This window comes from Numida meleagris, chromosome 8 (genome assembly GCF_002078875.1).
Source record: "Numida meleagris isolate 19003 breed g44 Domestic line chromosome 8, NumMel1.0, whole genome shotgun sequence".
NCBI classification, from domain to species: Eukaryota; Metazoa; Chordata; class Aves; order Galliformes; family Numididae; genus Numida; species Numida meleagris.
Window position 1 is genome coordinate 12,355,680 of NC_034416.1, and position 21,998 is coordinate 12,377,677.

The 21,998-nt window shown below is 44.6% G+C and overlaps 1 protein-coding gene across 1 annotated transcript; it reads right to left on the reverse strand.

Moving 5' to 3' along the window:
• On the reverse strand, positions 10,644-19,423 carry LOC110403443 (ras-like protein family member 11A-like). Its single transcript, XM_021406647.1, has 4 exons — positions 19,056-19,423; positions 17,615-17,671; positions 15,128-15,210; positions 10,644-11,417 (listed from the first exon to the last, which is right to left on the reverse strand). Exons 1-4 carry the CDS (start codon positions 19,198-19,200, stop codon positions 10,950-10,952), a joined length of 753 nt encoding a protein of 250 aa, XP_021262322.1. The 5' UTR covers positions 19,201-19,423; the 3' UTR covers positions 10,644-10,949.

Consider the following 21,998-nt stretch of genomic DNA (forward strand, 5'->3'; position numbering starts at 1 on the left):
TGACCGGTGGCTGCAAAGGCTGCTCGTACTGTAAGGCGTTTATTAAGCACTGCTTGAACTTTAAAGGCAGGGATGACATTACTGATGAATTTAGGCTTCCTTTTCGCTCACCGAATACTTGTGGTAAGATTATTTCCTTTTTTTTGTGCCATTCAGAAGCAGTGGGGAGGTAATTCTTTTGCTGTGTGCTTCTCCAATGATGTTGAGCCAGCTCTGCGTGATTATACGGGTTATGCTTTGTTAATTATGGCCACTTAGAGAAGAAAAAAAAAAAAAAAAACCATGTTGCATTGTTTCTGTGCCGAGTGGGTGAGCACACAAGCATTTCCAGAACAAATACCCAGCTGCAGAACTCTGAGGGCATGTCCGTATCACACAATGGAGTGAGGCAGCGCATCCTCAGTGAATGCCGACCAAACCAGCCCCAAGACTGGATGCAGCAGGGCTGTGCTAGCACAGGACAACACTTTTGTAGCTAAGACGGGATTGTTAGTTGGAATGTAACTTTGTGCTAACAGCTATGCTGCATTCAGGTCTGGGCCTGGTGTGGCTGTGGAGGCAATTGCTCGTTGTCTGGGTGTACTCAGGCTGGCTTCTTGACTGCGCTAGAAGGTACTGGTAAATCTATGCATAGAAACATCGAATCATAGAATCATTTGAGTTGGAAGGGACCCTTAAAGGCCCTTAATGGTTTGAAACCATTTCCCCTTGTCCTTTCACAACAGACCCTGCTACAGAGTCTGTTCCCTTCTTTCTCACAGCCCCCTTCAGGTACTGCCAGGCCGCTCTCAAGTCTCCCAGAGCCCTCCCTTCTCCATGCTGCACAGCCCCAGCTCTCAGCCTGTCCTCACAGCGAGGTGTTCCATCCCTCAGACCATTTCTGTGTCCCTCCTCTGGACATGCTCCAGCAGGTCCATGTCTTTCCTGTGCTGAGGACTCCACATGTGGATGCAGCACTCCAGGTGAGGTCTCACAGTGCAGAGCAGAGGGGCAGGATCCCCTCCCTCTCCCTGCTGGCCGCACTTCTGTTGTTGCAGCTCAGCATATAGTTGGCTTTCTGGGCTGCGAGGGCACACTGCTGGCTCATGGCTCACATAATCTGTTTGTTGCTGTTATATTGTATTTGTTTTATGAGGAGTCCTGTACCCCACCAGACTGCCCCGTGTGCTGTAGCAGTCTGGTGCTGCCCAGCAGAGTAATTGATACCCCAGAGATATCAATCCCAGTAGCCAGGAGCTTTTGTGTGAGGAAGAATCTCACCGGGCTATTCCTGGAAAGTGAATGCAAAATATGCACAAGGAGTTTAAAGCAAATCAGAGGGATACTGAACATTCAGAGCTTTGCTTTCAGTTTTTACCCAACTCTCAAAACTTCCTCCATGGGGCTTGATGCAGACAACCAGTAGGCACAAAGACTACCTCTGCAAACTCTCCCTGTGATTGTAGGAGTAACCTGGGCTTTGTCTGCAGATGTGGAACTGCCTTTCTAGCCTTGAAAACAATTCTCGCTGTGGGTGATTTTTAGGCTGGATTGGATCCTCAGTTCTTAAAAACCGGCAGCCTGATTTCTGTTGTTCTGCAGGGCTCCATGGCGCTATGGCAACTTACACCACTTGAAAATGTGGCTGAGGCAGGTAAAAAAAAAAAAAAAAAATCCAGCTGCTTGATGTGGAGCCTGCGCAGAATATTTGCAGCAGGAAACCCTGTGTCAAAACAGTTGTGTTCCAGCCCGGTCCCTTGGAGAGCATTCACAAGGTGAAGAGGAGGCAGGCTGCCAAGCTTGACCTTGTTCTCATTCTGCTCCCTGCGAGACATCAATCTGGGTTTCTCCTTCTGGGATTCTCTTTCCTTAGGGACAGTTGTTCATTCCTTGGTTTACGCAGAAGCTGCAGAGCTCTTGTAGCTTTTGTTTGTGATTAGAGAGCAAAGTTTAATCCCCACTTCCTGCTCTATTAATAACAAACCATCAGTTCTTCTCCACACAAGAGAATATTTTGAACAGCACGACACCTGGCTTATGCATAGGAGTTTCAATCAATACATCTCAAAACACCGTACAAAGGAAAGAAATATCATTTTAATTGCATGGGAACCAAGGCATAGGGATGGGACAAGCTGAACAACTCCCAGCAGTATTCTTGGTTCCTTAGGTTGCAGTGCATCTCGCATCAGCAGGAAATCTGCCCATGATACAGGGAGTGTGGGATGTGGGGCTGGAGGAATGCACAGCATCCCACCAAGTAGACCCCAAAGTAAATACTGGGGTTATAAAAAGAGATTTGCATTTAGATCTTTGAGTTCAGTTTGAAGACTGAATTGGATGCTGGAAAGTGGAGGGGCTGATGGAGGGAATTTTCAGGTTGCCCATTTTAGAAATAAAATGTTTGGGGCTGTGGGCTTCAGCTGGACTTTTTCCTAGATGATAATAAATTGTTTTAATGTAGAACTCTTCAAAAGACCTAACGCTTGAGCTGAAATCATGGCAGGAGCCTGAATCTTTATCCCAACAGCAATAGGGCGGGTACCTCTGCCACCTGACTGGTACCAATCAGAAATGCGCGCTGACTGCTTCCCTAAAAAACCTAAAACAAAACTTAAAACCAAAATCAGCTACAAAATGAGGGAGTCAGGCGCTGGGACGCAGCTTCTCTGGCCGTATCATTCAGTCCAAATCTATAGTCAGTAGCTCTGTTATTGAAATGTTTCTAAACCCTGCTGACAAACTGGCCTGAGGATTTCCTGCCATGAAAGGAGTTTGTTTTTCTCGTGCAGCTTAGGAGTGAGTGGTGTTGAGCAAGAGGACTTGTCAGATGATTCCCTTCAGACATTTGCTCTCGCTTGGTGGGAAGATGGGCAATGTAATATTCTCAGCAGCAGGCAGATCTCCTGAATCTCTCTGTGTTTCGGCCATCATTTGCATGGGGGCAGCTCTCAGTTTGCTTGTGCAGGAGGATGGTGCTGGGTGTAACCTGCAGCGTTTGCTGCGGCTGTGTGAGGGCAGGTCTGGGAGCCAGGAGCTGCAGGGGGCCCAGGCAGGAGATGGCCGTGATATGTCACAGCAGCTCTGAAAGCCATGCAGCGTCCCCCCAGCACCACCCCGCATGTGGTGGCCCCACTCAGACATAAGAGCAGCAAGAAATGGGACAGGATGGGGATAACCCAGGGTTAGAGCAGGGAGGTCACAGCTGCTGTGTTTGGTTTAAGGGGAAGAGGGCAGAAAGGTGGTTGCTTAAGTGTTTGTGTAATTGTTTATGTTTGTTTTTTCTTTCCTCAAGCCCTGAATCAGTGATCAGCTGTTTAAGCCAATTGGTAGGAAATTAAATAAGAAAGAATTCCCCACGTGGATACTGTTTTGCCTGCAATGGAGGAGGTGGAAACAGCGGGGAAAATAGCCAAATGTGAGATGCACTGATCTGTAGGAATAGTTTTTGACAGAGGGAGTGACAGGAGCGCCTGACTGCCTTGTGCTCATAAGAAGGTGTGCAGGTGAGATGCACGTGGCCGGCGCTGCTCTGTGTAACATGCCTTCTGAGATCGGGCTGCTCTGCTAAATTGAGGTAGTCTGAAATTTGGCAAGTTTTTAAATTGAAGTTTTCTGCCTGGATAAAGCCCTTTGGCATACAGACCAGATCTGGTCGCACAGGATAAGACCTCCACTGGCAGGAAGTGTAACTACAGCAGGCATTGCCCCAGAGGAGAGCCACCTCCGGGCGCAGGAAGGGCCGAAGCTGCAGTTTGTGTCTGGGCAGAGATACTGTGAGAAACTCAAGGCATATTTTGCAATGTAGCGTGGGAACTGTGCCCAGAGCAGAAGCACGCACACATGGGAGAAGCAGAGGCAGCTGGAGCAGGAAGTCCCTAACGTCCCACAATTCGCCCATGGCTGCACCACGGCCCATCCAGCTGGGCTGACGCTGCTCGAGAGCCCATCCTGCTCATTGCTGGGTGTATGTGCTTCCCTGGCTCCCCACACCGTGCACCCCCTTTTTTCTTTCTGTCTCCCCCACACTTTGACCTCCCACCATGACACTGCCAGAGCGAGGAAACATTTTGAGCTGAAACATTCATTCCACATTACGTGATTCCAGATTAAAGGCAGGAAACGTTTAACCCTTCAACAGCCCGCTGCTCTCATCCTGATACAAAGCTCATTGCAAACTGTGTGCCAGTAGGTGCTGAACTCTGCTGCTTTTTGGACGTGTGCCTGCCTGGCCAGGCTGGCTCTCAGCTGGCTCCCACCAGCTGCTGTGGGCTTAGGGCTGCAGGATACCTGGGCTTTGCATGGTCCCTGTCCTCAGCCCTATCTGTGGTTCTTGGTTCTTCCAGCATTGAGACACATTCACAGTGTGGGGAAGATGTGCTCTGTCAGATGTATAAAGGGAGAAACCTTTGGCTCCATTTCCTTTGGCTAGTTCCCTAGCGCGAGGTTCACAAGTGCAAGTGGCTAAAATTAAGAGTATGAAAACAGATAAAAATGAATAATCTTAATGATTATAACTCAGGACTTAGAAACAAAACTTCTTACTTTCTTCAAAGCAGCCCAATAAATAGCACTAGCGGAATAGCGCTTGCATATAGAATGTATCACTTCACGGTTCTGACACAAATATCTATTCTGGGTTTTAAAAGCTGCTCCTTTGGCAGATGATGGCTCTCCTGAGAGGCAGTTACTGAGCTCCAGCGCAGACTAATCAACACTGGTCGGATATATGGAGTTCCGTCTTAGGTCTTGGACTCAGCTTCATAGGTGGTCTTAGTGGTTAAAGGGGGAGAGGAGCGGCAGCTCAAACCCTCTGTTCACTGCTGGAGCTGTCCCAGACCTACACTGAGACCAGCAACACTGCCCTAGTCCTTTAGAAGTGACTTTGACACAGGCCTTATGTAACTGTGGGGCTTTCATCACTGCTCTGAAATGATGTGGATGGGAAATGCTAACGCCTCCAAGGCCGGGGTTCTGGTTCTCTGTTTCAGCTGAGCACCTCAAGATGTGTCGTTCACAGAAACATGTCGGTTCCTTCTCAGAGAACCAGTGGTTTCCCAGTGAACCCTTTTTGTAGCTTAGGAGTTAGAAAAGCTGACCTCCTCCACTGTTCCCAAGCCGAGGGAGGTGAGCTTGGGCTGTTTAGCCAGAACTGCTGTTGCTGCTTGCTTTATATTCAGCGCTACCACCAGCTCGTTACCTTTCTCAGTGCTTAAGGGAAAGTCTGTCTCTCTCTTACAGGAAATCTCAGGAGTGTAGTTTAGAGATTTTATGCCTCCCTCTCATTTCCACATCCCACTGCTCTTTACTGACAGTCACAGAATGGCTGAGGTGTATGACAGAATACCTTGTGCTGCTCATTAAATAACGGCAAGTCTTGCTCATTTGAAATGATAAACATATTTGCCTGTAGAATATCAGCTCTAGTCCCCAACAACTGTGAAAGCAGCTCAGGCATCTTTGGTCTTCATAAAAAATAGGGAGTTGAGATAATGGGCTGTTGCACTTCAGAATGATAATCCAAAGACATTTCTCTTTTTTATCACCAGGAAAATACTGAGTTTTGAAGTGAAATACAGTGCAGAGCACAGTGTGAAGAGTGGAGGCTCCTGCAAGCAAGTGGAAACCTGGATCCCCATCAAGAAGTGACTTAATTCAACTCTCTGCGAGAGTTCAAAGGCTGCATCTGAAAAATCCCAACCCCCACTTATCTGGTGGCTTTTTTAACCAGCAGAGGAAGTCGTTTGTCTCCCAGTTCAGCAAACACAACTAACAGCTTTTCAAAACGGCCAGTTACTCTTTGCTAGCATTCTGCATTTTTGCCTGGAAAGAAGAAGAAAAACATTGTCCTTAGGAACAGTCTCCACAATCATCCATAATAACAGCACAAGACATACATACTTTCACCCATCTCATTTAGAAAATGTGCAGCTTCCCCTTGACCTGCTGCAGAGGAGACAGTAAGTGTCTGTGTGACGAGATCCAGAGGCTGTGTCTTGAAACCCATTTGGATAAAATGGAAAATCTAAAAAATGTGTCTTCTAAGGAGAAGAGGATTGGTATGACAGCTCCTGAATGAATCGGATCCCAGGTTTTAGGGCCTATCAACTCATCTGTTCGCTTCGTATTTGGCGTTTTTCCCTCTGAAGGAATCAAACTGAAGCACTGTCATTTAGGATAAACCTGGGCCGTTTTGTGATGGATAAAATTATTGCCGCCAAAGGAAGCTGACAGGCGAAAGGAGACTCAAAGTCAGCTTGATGAATCTCCCTCCATGCTCCTGCTTATTCCAAAATCTTCAATAGTGGGCAAAAATCTGACAGAGCAGAAAGTCACCAGCTGTTCTGAGCTCATCTGCAGCTCACACAGCTGCTTAGAGAACAGAACTTGCTTGATTAAACTGGAGAGATTTCAGAGAAGAGCAGCAAAACTTTACGTGAATTAAACAGGTTTAAGTTAGCAGTGACTAAGCAACACAGATGAGCTTACAGGAGAGGAAGATACTGGGTGAAGCCAGTGAGAGCATCTGGGGAGAAATGGCATGAATTCAAAGGTTTGTCTGAATGCAGAGCTCTTCTGACTTGATTTAAGTGTGATTTAAAATGATTTAGGTAAATAAGTTCAAAAGGCTAAGCAGGCACTCTTGTTTTGATATAAACCATGTCTGGAGTTAAAATACTTGGAAATATATCATACACTGAACACCAAAATTATTCTTTTAAGCCTAAGGAAGAGCGATTGCAGAGGTATTCTTTGCCAAACTAAACCAGCACAGAGGCGCAAATGGAGCGGGACAGGGAAAGGAGAGCCAGTGGAAGGGGGGTGAGAAGGGATCCAAGGAGGAGTCCTGCTTTGTCTCCAGAGGTGATCGATGGGACAGCAATTCCTAGGACCATTGTGTCTGCTTTTGAGGTTTTCAGAATGGGTCTAGAGGTCTTTTTAACTTAATTGCGTGCCCTTCCTGTGCTAGTCCCAAAAGAGAGAACGACTGCTCATAAGAGGTCTTGGAGAATACATGAACTCGAGAGCAGCAAATATGTCATCACGTTCTTCCACCTCGGGGTCACGCGCTGCCTCTGCAAACTTCAGGGTGATTTGACCCAAAGCCTTCCAGCTTGGCACGGGGAAATCCCACTGTCACAACGAGCTGGTGCTCTTCCAGTTTGCCTTTTGAAACCATTAGACATTGGTTCTCCGGTACAACATTTCCTTCTGTGCCTCAGGAAGGTGCTCCTTCAGCTGGACACCTGGCACAAAGCCTGCACAAAGCAGGCACCCAGGGTATCAACACTTCTGTCTGAGCCGTTTCTTGAAATTGAGGTCTGAATTTTCCATTTTCCTCCTGTGCTTCATGTGTAAATCTGGGATCAGGACAACCTGAGGAATCTGAATTCAGATGTTAAGATTTAAGCTATCTCTACTGAAAATACAGACAGCTGATGTGTAAATATCCTTACACAGGAGTGCAGTAACTCTGGTGCAGAGATCCGGTCCCAGTGACCAAGCAAGTCAAAAGGGGGGTGGCTTTCCTTTTAAATTATCTTTTAAATTATCATTTACTAATATCTTCACTGACTCACAACCAGTCTCATTGCTACTACAACGTGCAGGATGTCAGAAAAGCTTTGCTCAGTCCATTCCTAGCACAGCTTGTCGTTCAGGTGACTTTTTCCAACTTTTACTTACAGCCTCATGTAGAACTACTTGCTGTGCTTTTGCATCCCTGAGGGAGGCGGTACGGCCTGGTAGCTGTTGGGAAGTGCTGGGATGGGTATTACAAAGGACACTGGTTTTGAGCTCCGCAGAAGCGCTCCAGCGCAGCTGTGTAACCTTGGGGCAGATCACTCAGCTGCTCTGTGCCCAAGTGAACCCGGCTGCAAGGCGTCTTGGAAACCAGATGGTGCACAAGGTTTCAATCGCTCAGGAAAGTGAAGAGGGATATGGGGAGGAAAAAAAAAAGTGAATTCTATAGTACTTCACTTCCAAGAGAGTTCATTTGGATTTAAGCAGAATAGCTGAGAAGAGAATTTGCCTTGATATCCAAAATCTCCTCAAACTCAACCCCCTGCTCCCAGCCAAAACCACAAAACCCACCATCTCCCCTCAAATCGTTTTTTCCCGTTCTCCCTTGACTTTATGTCAAGCACCTTCTCTCTAGAGGCTTCATCACAAAGCTCTAGTAGAATACACGCTTTCCCTGGCAGCCCGAAGATACTCAGTATAGCGTTCTATGTGGCTAATCTTTGATGTTTTACGTGGTCATTTTTAGGCACCGAATTCTATATGGTTCTCTTCTCCCTGCTTTTCAGGCTACTGCTCTCCTTCCTCAGCCTTGCTGAGCATCAGTGGCTCAGCAGTGTGCTCTGGTGCTTCAGTACTGTGCTGCTAATAGAAGTGCTGAGCATTATCCTCCCTAGATGGTATGTCCTGGCTTAAAACCAGTATCAAAGCTACTGCCGGGTTTGTACTGCCAGTCAATGAACGAAGGCAATGCTATACTCAGGTTTCAGTGGCAGAATAAATGCTGGCCACATGTTAGTATTTAGGAGAAGACTTAAATGTTTCGATATTTTTTGGCCTTAGCTAAAACATGGGTGTTTTTTTCCCCCACCAGTGCCACGGGAATGTGGGAATACATACGTAGGAGTACAAATGTAGGAGTACTTGTGTATACTTCCAAAGCAGGGTATTAGGAAAAAAATATTTTTAGTCTAATATAAACCAAGAACATTTAAAGATATGAGATGTACATTTTTTATACTACTGAGGAAAGGCCTTGTCTGATTATATTAGTCGCTACTGAAAAGAAAACATTGACAGTCTTGAAATGTGTTGAACTTTCTTCCCAAAAAAGAAAGGATTAGAACTGAAAGAGCAAGTTACAAGCAAATTTAATAAGATAGAAGACCTAATTCCCTTAGGCTTTTATGAAAACAGATTTCAGCAAGCTGTCTTCAGTAAATTTAGCCCTTACTATGCAGTACCGGGATGGTAAAATATGTAGTTGCTTTTCAAAACTGGCGATCACTATTCTGATGTAAACAATGTTCAGCTCGCTTGTCTCTCACAATCTCTTTGCTCATTTTCATGTTAAAGATTCACTGTTAGTAATGCGGAAGGCTGAAATGCCGCGCTGACAAGTGCCGTACCAAAATGCCAAGAGGACAATGGCACAGCTCGAATATCAAGCTGGTAATAAACCCTAAGCTAAAGTACAAATCCCTTAATATTGCTTGAGTCCCTGTTTGGTGGATCCAACTTTCTGTTTCACTCCCTACTACCACTTGAAGCTCATTAACAACAACAAAAAAAAGGTGCAGTTGCTTTGTGTGAATAGAAGAGTCTTACATTAATCAGAATGTCTCAGCATGATGGCTGTGGAGAACAATAAATAAAACAGAAGGTGAACTGCCGATAAACAGATCCAAGCGATGAAGAAAATAATGAGTAGAGTTGTCCAGTACTGGGGCAAATAAAAAGTAAAACAGAATTTCAAGCCCTGAGCTGTACGGATATTCATCAGACTCAGTTTACATTTTTGCTGTTCATGAGTAGAACATAGAGTGAGCTCAGTATTGCTGTAGCTGGGAGTGTTTTCCCACATCCATTGAACCAAGATTTCCTCTCCTGTGTTCCTCAGCATAAATCATTGAGCTTTACTCCATCCCACGGTCCTGTGAATTGCTTGGGTGGTGTGTTCAAAGAAAAGGTCGTTGCGTCACGGCTTTTGCATGGTCCAACTCAGTTTCTTTCCACTCCCATTAGGAACAGAATGATGGGTGCTTCATACTGTTGTTATCGTGACCATAAAGTTGGCCAGTTCACAGGATGCAGCTTCAAACCCCTTAGCGTGTGCTGAGAACTGCTGCAGTGAGATGCTGCCAGTGAAATATCTATTGACAGACTGTTGATTTGGATTCATTGCAAGGTACTGAGTAAAACCTCGTTTTAAGGCAAATAAGAAGATGCTAAATTCCTGAAGCCAGGTATTCCAGGCATCATAGAACTCTTTCTTCTGAAAAAATAATTTAAAAAAATGTAGTGAATCAAATACACTTTGTGTAAAGGCCTTGTTTCTTTAAAAGATCATCTTGAGTGTGAAATCTAACTTGTTTGGAAAAAAAGGTTAAATGATTTCAGATCCCATCCTTTGTCTTGGCTAATACAGTCCATTTGCTCCTTGCAGGTTTTATAGCCACACGGCTCTATTTGTTCCTCATTGCTAGGTAGGAAACTTACACAAAAACGACAAGTAGACCATTGGGAAACTGACTACAAAATGCTGAAAAAGTAAGTATTGTGCCCACATAATCACTTTCAGAAATGGTATGTGTTTAAAGAAAAATAATCTGAAATAAATTGTGATATTTTTGAAATTACCTCTATCAAGAGACACCATAGAAGCTTGTGAAACTCTCCCCAGGCTGCTAAGAACACTTTCTAAACTACAGTTTTTGAATTATTACCTTTGTTAGTTTATTACTTTTCACTATTTATGCTTATCATTTACTTTTTGCCTTTATTTTCCAGTCTTGTGACTAAGCAAATCTGTTAAGTTTTGCTTGCTCAGTATAGCTTGTGTCACTCTCCTAGTGCCTTGCTGCAGCTTATTGCCTACACTTGAGAATAGAGTTGTCCCCAAGAGAAGCCACTCCTCTTAACAGTAGGATTTACTTATTTTATTAATAAAATCTACATTTTAAGCCTAAACTATTTGACTGCATTCCTTTTGGAAAAGAAATGATTTGGGACAATCTATTCCTTAAATCAGTTTCTACATTCTTGCCCCGAAGAGAATGTTCTGTGAGTTCCTCTGATGAATGAAAATGGGTTTTTTAAGGAAAATATATAGACGAAATGAAAGAATCTCTTACACAACCCAAATGCTGTATTTTGGAGATTCCCTTAAACACCAGTTTATTTGCTTGCCTTTTGTCCAGGGGTGTGGAAAACAATTTTTGTCAGCTACATCAAAGTGTAGTGGCAGATTTCCCTTTGGAAGTCAGAGCCTGTTTCAAACGTCTCTTTAAGTCCTGCATATTTGGAGACTTGGGTCGGACAAGGTGGAGGCCTCTTCGTTTCTCCCCGTTGCAGCTGCCAATCATCCTGCTGACCTCCTGGCAAAGCTGCTGGAAGGCTTCGTGCACGCCCTCGCAGTTCTCCCGCGCTGAGACTTCGTAGTAAGTACCTCCCAGTTCGCTGGCCAGCTGGAGTCCTTCTTTGGAGGACACCTGCCTGGCTCGCAGGAGGTCTCCTTTGTTTGCCATCAGCAGCAGGGGGATGTTAGCATTGGGGTGAATCTTGCGGATGTGCTGGTACAGGGGCCGGATGACGCGGTAGCTCTCGTATTCTGTGATGGAGTAAACGAAAACGAAGCCATCTGCCCAGTAGATCGAGCGGTTTATCTGCTCCTGGCAGCAGATGCTGTCAGTGTCATCCTGCCGTCAAAACCAAGAGGTGTGAGATTAGAAAACTGAGAATAGGGAGCAGATGGAGCAGTCATACAGCAGCGCTGGCTGCTCAGAGCTGTGTTTCGGTGTGTGGCTGTTGCTCAGCACACAGGCAGAAACCTCCCTGTTTGCTAGGGATGCACGGGGGACAAGTTCCACTCTGTGTCAGTAGCACGTTATAGATAAGCAGCACAGAAGTGGAGAGGGATCAAAGCCAGAGGGTTGAAAATAAGAGAACAACCTAGTGCTGATATTGACAAGTTCATTTTGTATTCTCATCTAGTGAATCCTTACAACAGTGACAGTAACCCGACCTTTCGGTGTGGATAAAATGGTGATTGGCATGGTAAGCATTAAAAAACCTCAGAAGGCTATTCACACTGCTGCAACTGAATGGCTGTTCCCCAAGGTGCTTTTTACGGCTCTTTCCAATTCTGTATTCTGTGTCTCCGTGGATGGGGGTTCTCACTAGCTCCATTAAGTGAAGCCTGACAGGTTTTACTGCCGTACAGTTCTTCAAATAGTCAGAAGCAAAGTTGATTTGAAAAAGCAATTTGTTGCAAATAACCAATTACTGGAACTGAAAATGAGGTGAAATCTCATTGCTCGTGTGTGCAGCTGCAGTGGGTTTATATTAGTGCATTGCTAGTCACACGTTTGTTCTGCCCAACACAGCTCCTACTCAAACAGCCATAATAGTCACCAGTGTGGAGAATATAAAACAGAATACAATACCACAATACCATGGAGCTTGAAAAGAGATCAGCTTACTTTTCAAGATGAGGCTATTTTCAGCTAACCCTCTCTTCTTTGTTATCCCTGCTGGCATACTTCCCAACTAGACAGGGAGATCAGTGCTGCAGTTATTACCAGTATGCTCGGTTTGATAAGAACGGACATTCCTGTCAATAATCCAGGCTTTCTGGAACCTTGCATTTTCTTCCATACCCAAGAAGGCACTAAACATATTCAGCCTTTGTTGAAGTTACAGGCAATTAGAGGTTCCTCTGTGTTCTTTCATGGGAGTTCAGCATCACAAATAGAGGCCAATTTTTTTGTTATTACTATTGCTAAATTCTATTCAACACATCTTCATCAACTTCAGTAAGGCTTAGGACAGGCATTTTAAATCAACATAATTAGCACAATAAACAATTCAGTCAGTTGGCTGGGGAGGACAGATCCAGCATAACAGGTCAGATCTTATCTTCCTAAACTAACACAGGCAACATTTCAGATACTTCAACATCATTCATAACTTGTTATGTTGTACATGTAGTACATGTATGAGTTCATTCCAAAAGTGTAGAACACTTGGAAAAGTGTTTAGTGGTTTTATGGCAGAAACCTAGTTTGTCATAGGAAAGAATAAAAAATATGTGTGGTAAAAATTCAGTCACTGTTCAATATCAGCTATGGAAATTTCAAGTATTAGAACATATGCTCCAATATCTGTCGACATGGCGTATGTCTGCCATTCACATATGTTTTAACAGGATTTGTGTGCACTCAGCGACCTCCCAAGCCATATCGCTTTTATTTAGTCATCTAAATATGAATTATAAAGCCCAAATTCAGGAAGCAAAGGAGGAAAAGAATGAGCAAAACTGGCTCGTTCTTTATGGCACATCAGGCAATTGGAAGAAGGACTACAGTCAAGACTCTTCTGTGGGAAGGAGGAAGCCGAATTTCTGAAGGCTCAGATTATAAATTAGGCTCACAGCTTTCAGCAGCAGTTCTTCGAACTTTCTGCCCTTTTCATATTTCACTGCGGCCGATGCAGGCACTGGCTCATCACACTTTGTAATCCTTTGTTCTTGCCAGCTCACAGTAATACAAACCTAAATCTTAAATGTATTTTACTAGCGGTGAAATTGCTTAAAGATGCCCTTATCACCCTCCTCTCCATGCTCCCTATCAGAGAAAAACGAAACAAAACAAAACAAACCCAACCAGAGCTGCATGCAGAAGGAACAGGGAGCCTCGCAGCAACCCTGCTTCAAAGGCAAATGAGAGCGAACTCAAGCCGGGACGGGGCAGACTGTGGGAAGAAGGGCAATTTGCACTGCTGGTGTCTGGGTTGTGTCCAATCTGTAGATAATTAGCCACCCTTCACGTCCTGCTTGCCTCTCTTCACCAGCAAACTCCTTTTATGGGGGAAAAGAACTAATTGCTCTGGCAAGCTTGAAAATGTTTTTGGTGAAGGTGTATATTTGAAGGGAACCCTAATGAGCAGAAACTCTCAGTTACTCCGGCTAGGCCCACCCAGTAGGGAGATGGATGGATAATCCCCACTGGAATGCTTTATTCGGGAAAATCAAAGGCTAATGGGCCACTTTTTAAATGGAAATCTCTGCTCCAGAATGAATTTTGAAACACCCAGTGATTTGCCATGTGGAGGCAGAGCAGCAATGAATCACCTAACAAAACCAGTATCTGTTTGCTTCTGTTTCTCTCTTAAACATGAACATTTCCGGTGGGGCTGGAGTCCGGAGGGATCCCACATGACTTCCTCCTGAAACGCCTGCACGCCACACACAGCAATCTTTCTTAAGGATCTTACAGAAAGTCCAACATATTCTCACTCTTAGCAAGTTCTGGTCAGGAGCAATCCTCTTAAACGCTTTCAGATACATTATTTGATGCCAGCAGAGATCCAGGCTAAGATAAGGGTGTCTGTGGGAGCTGTTGAAACAGTGCAGACCTTTGATTGGGACGAAGAAAATGAAACTCTTTCCTAACTAAATTAAAATAGTTTCTGACTAGGAAACCTCAGCTCTTGGCACTGCATTTTGTAGAGCTCTGGTTACAGTCTCTGAATTCTCAGGCAGAGTCTTAATTAAAACAGGGAAACCAGAAAATAAACATGTATCTGGTGTGAAAGAGGGAGTTTAATTGCTTCACTCCCTCCTTTCTTCAAGGGATAGAAGAGGGAGGGGACTCCCTTTGCTAAGTTTGTTGGGCATTCCCCGTTGTGCCGAACCACCACCACCAGGTTCTCTTCGCAATGTCTTCTCTGTGCAAACTGGCATAGGGTCTTTGTACTCTGAAGTGAATAGTTGGAAGACTTCCAGAATGGCTTTTCAGAAGGTTAGATCTGGTGGCAACAAGGGGATGCCTAATTTTACCATGAAATCTCAGCTTTTCTATAGGAATTATTACTCTCCTGAGATTTGCACCTTTTGTGTAAAAACAAATTTCATTGCATTCCTGCTCTTCTGACATCATCGTCATCATCTTGTTCTGCAAGTAAAACAGCTCTTCAGAAAGAGACATCTTAATTCTGGATTCTGTTTGGCTCCTGATCAAGTACTAAATCTAGAATATCTCAAATACCAGTAGAAATAGAGGAGTATGTAAATGCTGACAGCTCAGAAATAAGAAATGAATAAAATTAAAAAACAAGCAAGGAAAGCATTGAAAAGCACTCTAGCTGAAATGGCCAATTCTGTGAGACCTGTCCCCTTGGAAAGACACAGATTTGTTTTAATTTTGACACTCTCTTAAAGGAGCCTGATTTAACCTCTTCAGGGGCTCATTGTGGTGGGGCTTTAGGTACCCCTGTTAGTCTCCATTTGGGCTTGAGCCCAGGTGTATTTCTTCTGGAAAGCTGAGTTATTTACGGATTAACATGCTGGCAACAAACAAGAGACAGTAGCTGTGTTGTAAAGTACTGATGCACCGAGCAGATATTTTACCTCCAGTGAAACAAAGGGAGTATCCTGCACCTGTAGGGAGATCTGTTCCCCATCTATGGTGAACTTTCTTGAATACAAAGCACCTGGTGGAAAAGCAAGATCATTAGAGGCAGAGACTACGACAACAAAGAAATAGAACATAAGGGGAAAATTGAAGTGCTGAAAGCCAGAATTTGAGGCTTATGATTCATAGCTGCGTATAAAAAGGTGAGTGGAACCAGGGGGAGTGCATGGCTGTTTATTTAAGTCAGGTGGTTTAGTATTTGCTGTGTGGTTGAATGTTTCCACTGTATCTCCAGGATGGTATATGGGAAAGACAGCACTTAGTATTGAGTTAAATACTCAGTTAAAGTGGGTGCTTAGATCCCTTTCAGGTTTCCAATCCATACTGTTAACTTTCAAAATGTGGGCGGCATATATTTTTAATCTCTAGCCAACCTATCTGGCTGTTTACTGCAAATGAAGCAAACTGCTTCCCATTGCATTTTTCTGGATTTATTGATTTATTCCAAGAAAGGAAAGTATTCTAGGTTTGGACACAGAGCAAGTGACTATATACAGAAAACCCAGATGCTCTTTGGGATTTGTGTGACCTTAGCAGTCAGAGCTTGGTTGAAATCCCCAGTGACCGGACAGTTTGAATTGGAGTTCTGGTTAATCTGAATGGCTGATTCTCAAGACCGTGTCCTGGCTCAACGAGCCTAGAGCTGACCCAGCCCTTGTAAGAGCACCATTGTTCTAGGCTTGAATTTTATTTTGTTACTGGAGTACAAAGTGACAAAAAAATCTTTTCATGCTACAGACTATCCCTGGTTATGATAAGAACAGCTTCAGAGATTGATGTTATCATCATTTTTCTTTAGAACTTAGTGCAAGTCACATTGATGTAGAAGAAATGCTACATCCACAGCTGTTGTGTCTGACCTTTCAGTGTTGTCCAACTACAGTTGTCACTGCTACATCTTAAAACAATGCACTTTATCTCAAACCTAGAGAAATCGCATCTACTGGAGAGTAAGGACCGTGGACCAGCAGGGTGGCCAGTTAGTGACAGTAATGCCATCGCTTTGAAAATTGTCTTTGTAAGACTTGGTTCAGGGAAACAAGTGCTTTTATTCCAGTGGTAAATATTCTGAGCTCACAGAAATATTTACAGTATAAGGAAATTCAATATAGCAAAGTTTGCTGCATCTGGATCCAACATAATCATGTTATATTTTAATACTGACTCTGTGAGGTAATACAAACCTGCTGGGGAGCCTCTATTTTTGAAAACACATCAGCTTTTAAGCTGGAAAAGTGGTGCTGGTTTATGGGAAAATACTGCACCCCTGAACCAAGACCAGACAACATATTATTCTTACTCTGTAATACACTGCAGAAAAAAAAGACCTGGCACTTCCAGACACTGGCTGTGCTCTGCTTTACACTCAACTGAAGGAAAAGCATGCTTGAATGGTCACAAATACACTACCACCTGTTTCCTATTTCTGGCATATTTGTTTCTTCTACAGCATGGCTGTTGGGCTGGTAGCTTAATGAGAAAAGCATGTGGTTCTCGGCAATGATCCATTGCAAAGCTCAGAAGTCTAACTTGATGTACAGTCTCCCATAGAAAAGATGAAGGAAAAGAAAGAGAAATAGTGCAGGCAAGCATCAAGGTTGCTTGGGGTCAGTGAGAGGGGGCTGTAAGGAGGAGCTTTCAGACTTCATTTCATCAGACAAGCAGAGATCAAGCGTGTCTTGTACCGCCATCTCCATTCCTAGCTCGTTATTCTAAATTCAGTGTGTCTCCAATTCAGTATGTGTCACTGCTTTGAATCCCTTCCTTTTTCATCCCCCCAAAAACGTTAGATAGCCTACGTGTGGGATGTGCTGGTAGGCATGAGCACAGTGATTCTTTCTACAATCCTGGCTGAAGCAGTCAGCGCTTACTTGGAACAGAGGCTGTGAATTAAACAGTTCACATGAACACATCTCCTGAGGTGTCAGAATGAAACAAGAAATGAAGTAGGAGTTTGCATGGCCCCTTTGCTTATCTTACGGAAAGGAGACTTCAATTTGAAATGCTCCATCGCCACAAGAGCCACCGAAACAAAAGGAATACATGAGGAAAAAAAGTTCTGAATTGCCTTTTGCACACTTCGGAATTCCTCTGGCTTCTCATGGGCTGCCGAGAGCAGCGCTGCCTTTCTGCTCTTCGGTCAATATGCAAGTTGTTCCTGGAGCCTGCACTTTAGTATAGGTATATCCCCAAGCAAGCCTTTTACTCTGATCCTTTTCCATCAAGTTGGGGGGAAAAGCAGCTAACAGGAACATGAATAATGGGGCTTTGATTTATTGCTTTCATAGCTTGAGGCTATTAACTGAAAATATGCACCTCATGGACATCTAACGCTGCTCAGCTTTCCTGTAATGTGCACCAGTCACAAAAGAGTGGATTCCTTTGCAAGCTATCTGCAGCACTGCAGCAGAAAACAGACTCACCAGCGTTGGCTTCATAGTCTCCAATAAATCTCTTAGTGAGAAAGCGCACAACCAGAGCTGTAAAACAATGAAAAAAATATGGGCCTTTAATGAGAACCAAAGTCAGAACACATGTAGTATCTTACTGGAAGAGTTAGTATAATATGAAACCAACTTAATCTTGCTATTGCTCACTTATTATTCTGCAAATCCTTCTCTCTGCACTCCCAAAAAAAGATTGGGGCCAAACTCTGATAGCTAATGCAATGTTTTTAGCAGTTTGTATTGTAAATTACCCCTCAGGTTCAGTGAGGCTGTGCGGTGCGGGCTGTGGAGGACTATTTGTTGTGACGGCAGATGCGACAATCTGACCTTTGGTTTAAAATAATTTAGGAGAAGAGTAACATGCCAAACCTTTACAGTACTGAAACGAATCCAAATACCAACTTTAAGACCTCTGTGCCATATCAGAAGTGTGGCTGAGCACTCAAATGGTTCTTTCCAGCCTTAAAAATCCTCAGCCTTCCTCATGAAACCCATTAGTGCTATCTAATTACATCCAGCAAACAAACTGCATGTGCTGTACACACACAGGTCACGCTCCAGTGCTCTGGGCCTTCTTACTCATCTCAACCCATGGTGCTTTCATGCACTATTGGATTAAAACATTTTCCTTTTTCATGATCTCTTGATAAATTTAAAGCCCCTTTATGGCCACAGTGACTTATATTCCTCTAGTGCTTGCATCTCAGCAGATTCCTAAACATTTCCAAAACCACTCAGTTTTATCCTGCAAACAACTGTCTTGTAGATTTATTTCATTTAAAATAATATATATATTTTTCACTGTACATTCTGAGTCACCTTCTTGGTACCTTTAAATGAAATTGACTGTGCTCTTCAACAAAGTACCTAAAAATTATACAGAAATGTAGCTCCTTCAAATTCAAAACAGCTAAAACGCTTTCCTGAGTGCTGTGGAACCCCACATAGAGTAAAACAGATCGTGAACCATCTATTCGAAAGCAATAATACTCGCTTTATACTCCTTTTCTCTCCTCTCCTTTGCAAAATAATGCAGGCAAGCACATCCTATAAGCTGTTATTTGTCCACAGAGCAGTCAGCATTTACAGCAGGAGAATAGAAATCGCTAGCCCCATTTTTGGGGGTGTGGACATGAAGATGTGGTTAAATGATTCACACAGAGCCACGGAGATTCATTTGTGAGTACAGCACTCCCCACACTGTGCCCTGTCCTCACACTGCCTGCTCACAGCCCTGCAGCAAACCTGCCTCACAAATGAGTCAGAACAAGCCAACAAAAAAAAAAAAAAACAACAAAGCAACTTAAAATGTTTCGGCTGCCCGGGTTACGAGAGTTTTCACAGCCACGGCCATGAGCTGCAAAGCAGCAGGTAGCACAGCAGCAACAAACAGTGCGAGCAGTGCCCGCGGGCTTACCTGTCTTGCCAACGCTGCTGCCACCCAGCACCACCAGCTTGATGATTTTGTTGGGCACGCAGTCTAATACCGGATACTCTGGTATGGGAAGCAAGAGAAAGTTAGTAGAATACTGTGACATGGTATCCTGAGAGATGAGACGCATGCCAGAAATGAGAGCTGATCAACTCCAGTAGGAGTTGGGAGAGAAGAGAAGGAAAACAGCTTCTCTGCGTCTGTTCTTGGCTGCGTGTCCCTGGGAAGAGAAGCCTTCTCATTGCATTTAAGTCGCTTTCCCGAGGAATGTTAGAGCAACCGGCCTCCTCTTCCGATGCCTCTGCTCAGACAGCGACTTTGGAAAGCAAAAGGAAACTTTTTGATCAACCCCCGTGAAAACTGACTCCTCCACTCGGCAGCCAATCACAAGTGAAGCCATGACATTCCTCCGGCCGGGCACCAGCGTGTGCCTCCATCCACCCACCACGCTCCCGCTCCCCGCTTTATCTCCCCGCTGCCTGTTTGATGTGCTTCCCCTTGGCTCCTCACTAAAACAAGGTTGTTCTGATTTTCAGTCGTCACAGCCGTGTTTGCAGCGAGGTACAGCCACCCCAGCGCCCTGCTCTCATTCCACTTTGAATAATCCCGTTCTGCCTGTCTAGTTTCTCTGCATTTTCAATTGTTTCCAACTCCACGCTCTGTTGTTCTCCCTGTCCTATTGTGCCCTGCAGCAGGGCCCCTTCAGAGTGCTGGAGCTGATGGGACGCTCCTCTTCAGGAAAATAAACACTTTTTTTCTGCCGCAGAATTCAGACAGCAGTGGGTTCATGGAATCTTAGAATGGCTCAGGTTGGAGGGGACCTTAAAGATCACCCAATTCCAATCCCTGCCGTGGGCTGGTTGCCCCCCACTGGATAAGGCTGCCCAGGGTTATTCACAAGTACTGGGTCGCGTATGTATCCGAGATACATTTGATCTGCTGGTTTGTACATGGCAATAGTTGTAATAGCCCATTGGAACGTGGGTCAGCACCGGGTTGGGGCACTGCTGTGTCTCTAATCATGGAAAAGTGAATTTGGGGCTGACAACAGCTATGGGAAGCCTGAGGAAGGACTCAGAATCCTTCAGCAAGGCGAGCCAGACAGTGGGAGTGAAGAAAGAATAACTTCTATAGGAAAACCCAGCATAGTGTTGAGACAGCTGGCGGCTGGAAGGTCTGTAGGGATGACAGCATGTAACCGTACACGGGCTACAGTCAACTCTCAGTTATCGAGGATAATGGGGAGGGAAGAGAAAGCGAAGAGTGGTGGGGAGGGAATGAGCCAGATAAAGAAAAACTGCAAATAATATAAAACAGATGTAAATTAAACTACAGAAAAGATAGTCTGAGCATTCATCTCTGAAAAACTGGTCAAAAGAGGTCTGCAGAGGGCTTCAGACAGCGATGGGAAGAGGCGGGCCTGGTGCCTGCAGCATACTGCTGAGACGTGCGCTCTGTCACGCCGTGTGGGAAACAGATCCTGACGGAAAGTGGCACCGCAGCTAATCCTCCCACAGGCCCCAGAGACCCGAGCGTGCAGATTTCTCCTGTCCTTTGTGTGCTCCTAACAGGCAGAGGGTAGGCATGGTTCCTTATGGAGAGGCTGCAGCCACCAAAAGAACTTTCTGTGCCCAGACGCTTTCGTGCAGCTGCTTGCAATCACAGCATACACAGAGCTCTCCCAGTTGGTTTCAGAAGCCAGGCCATGGCTGTGAGCAGTAGGAAGGGAAAGCGGGCCAGCTCTCTGGTTTGCCGTTCCTTCTCAGAGCACTGGGTGCCAGTTTTTCAAGTGGCCTCCATTTCCTTGCCAGCCTCACAGAGGACCTAAGCATGTTGCATGTGAACTGGGTGCAGAACTTTAGAAAAATCCAGCTTTGGTGCACAGCAATCCAGCAAAATAAGCACAGGATGAGGAAGATTCATGAACGTGTCACTTCTCCAGGGCTCATTTTCCCCTCTAAAAACTTCTGAAGCAATATTTGTGCTGGGTTGTGTAAGCATAAAGGGTTATTACTTTGACCATCATGACAGTCAGCTGAGGAGGAGGGGAACAAAAGGCATGGAAGGCTCATGGTGCTGGGAGGGAGCCACCAGATCATGTGTCTTCTGGGACATGGCTCCTATGTGAATGGAGTAAATGAGCTTCCAAATTTTTGGAAACACCCAAACACTGAAAAATCTTCTCCAGGAAATTTCAGTCGGGTGCTTTAATCTTGCAGAAGTTTTGTAAGAACAGGCAAAGTGAGAGGAAAATGTTCAAAGTGTCATGGTCAATAGGCAGGGCACTTTGAACTGTGTCATTGAGCTGGACGCATTATAGATTTGGGGATTAACTAGCAACGGTGTGTCTCTAAGTATGTTGTTGGAACCCTTGTTACCATTTCCTATTAAAAGCATATGCTAGTGAGTAATATAAAAGTATTCATCGCTACAGTTCTGCTATAAAAACAAATGGCAGTAATCTATCAGAGTCTAGGTGGACAGAAGAGGTTCAGCACAGGGAAAAAGGCCAGATAAGTTAAGGAGTACCATGTAGAACTTTCTATACTAGCAAAGGCATTCTTAGAGCAATACGGATCTGCTGACTTGTTCAGAAAGAGGAGACGCCGCTGACAGAAACAGAAGTGAATGTCCTTTGGGGTAACCAAATGTGTCAGTACTGAGGAACTCCAGAAGGTTTTCAAGAAGCGAGTGCACAGAAAGCTGGCAGGGGAGCTTTAGTCTAGATAAATGTAAAGCAATGCATCTAGAGGAGAATGACACAAACTATGCTTAAATGATGCTGGACTTGGATGCGGCACTCATAAATTAGGAAGGAGACCCTGGAGTCATCGCCAGTCGTTCTCTGAGATCAACAGCTCAGTGTGCAACAGCAGCAAAAAAAGCCAACAAAACGTTGGAGGGGAATGAAGAATGAGACACGGGGCA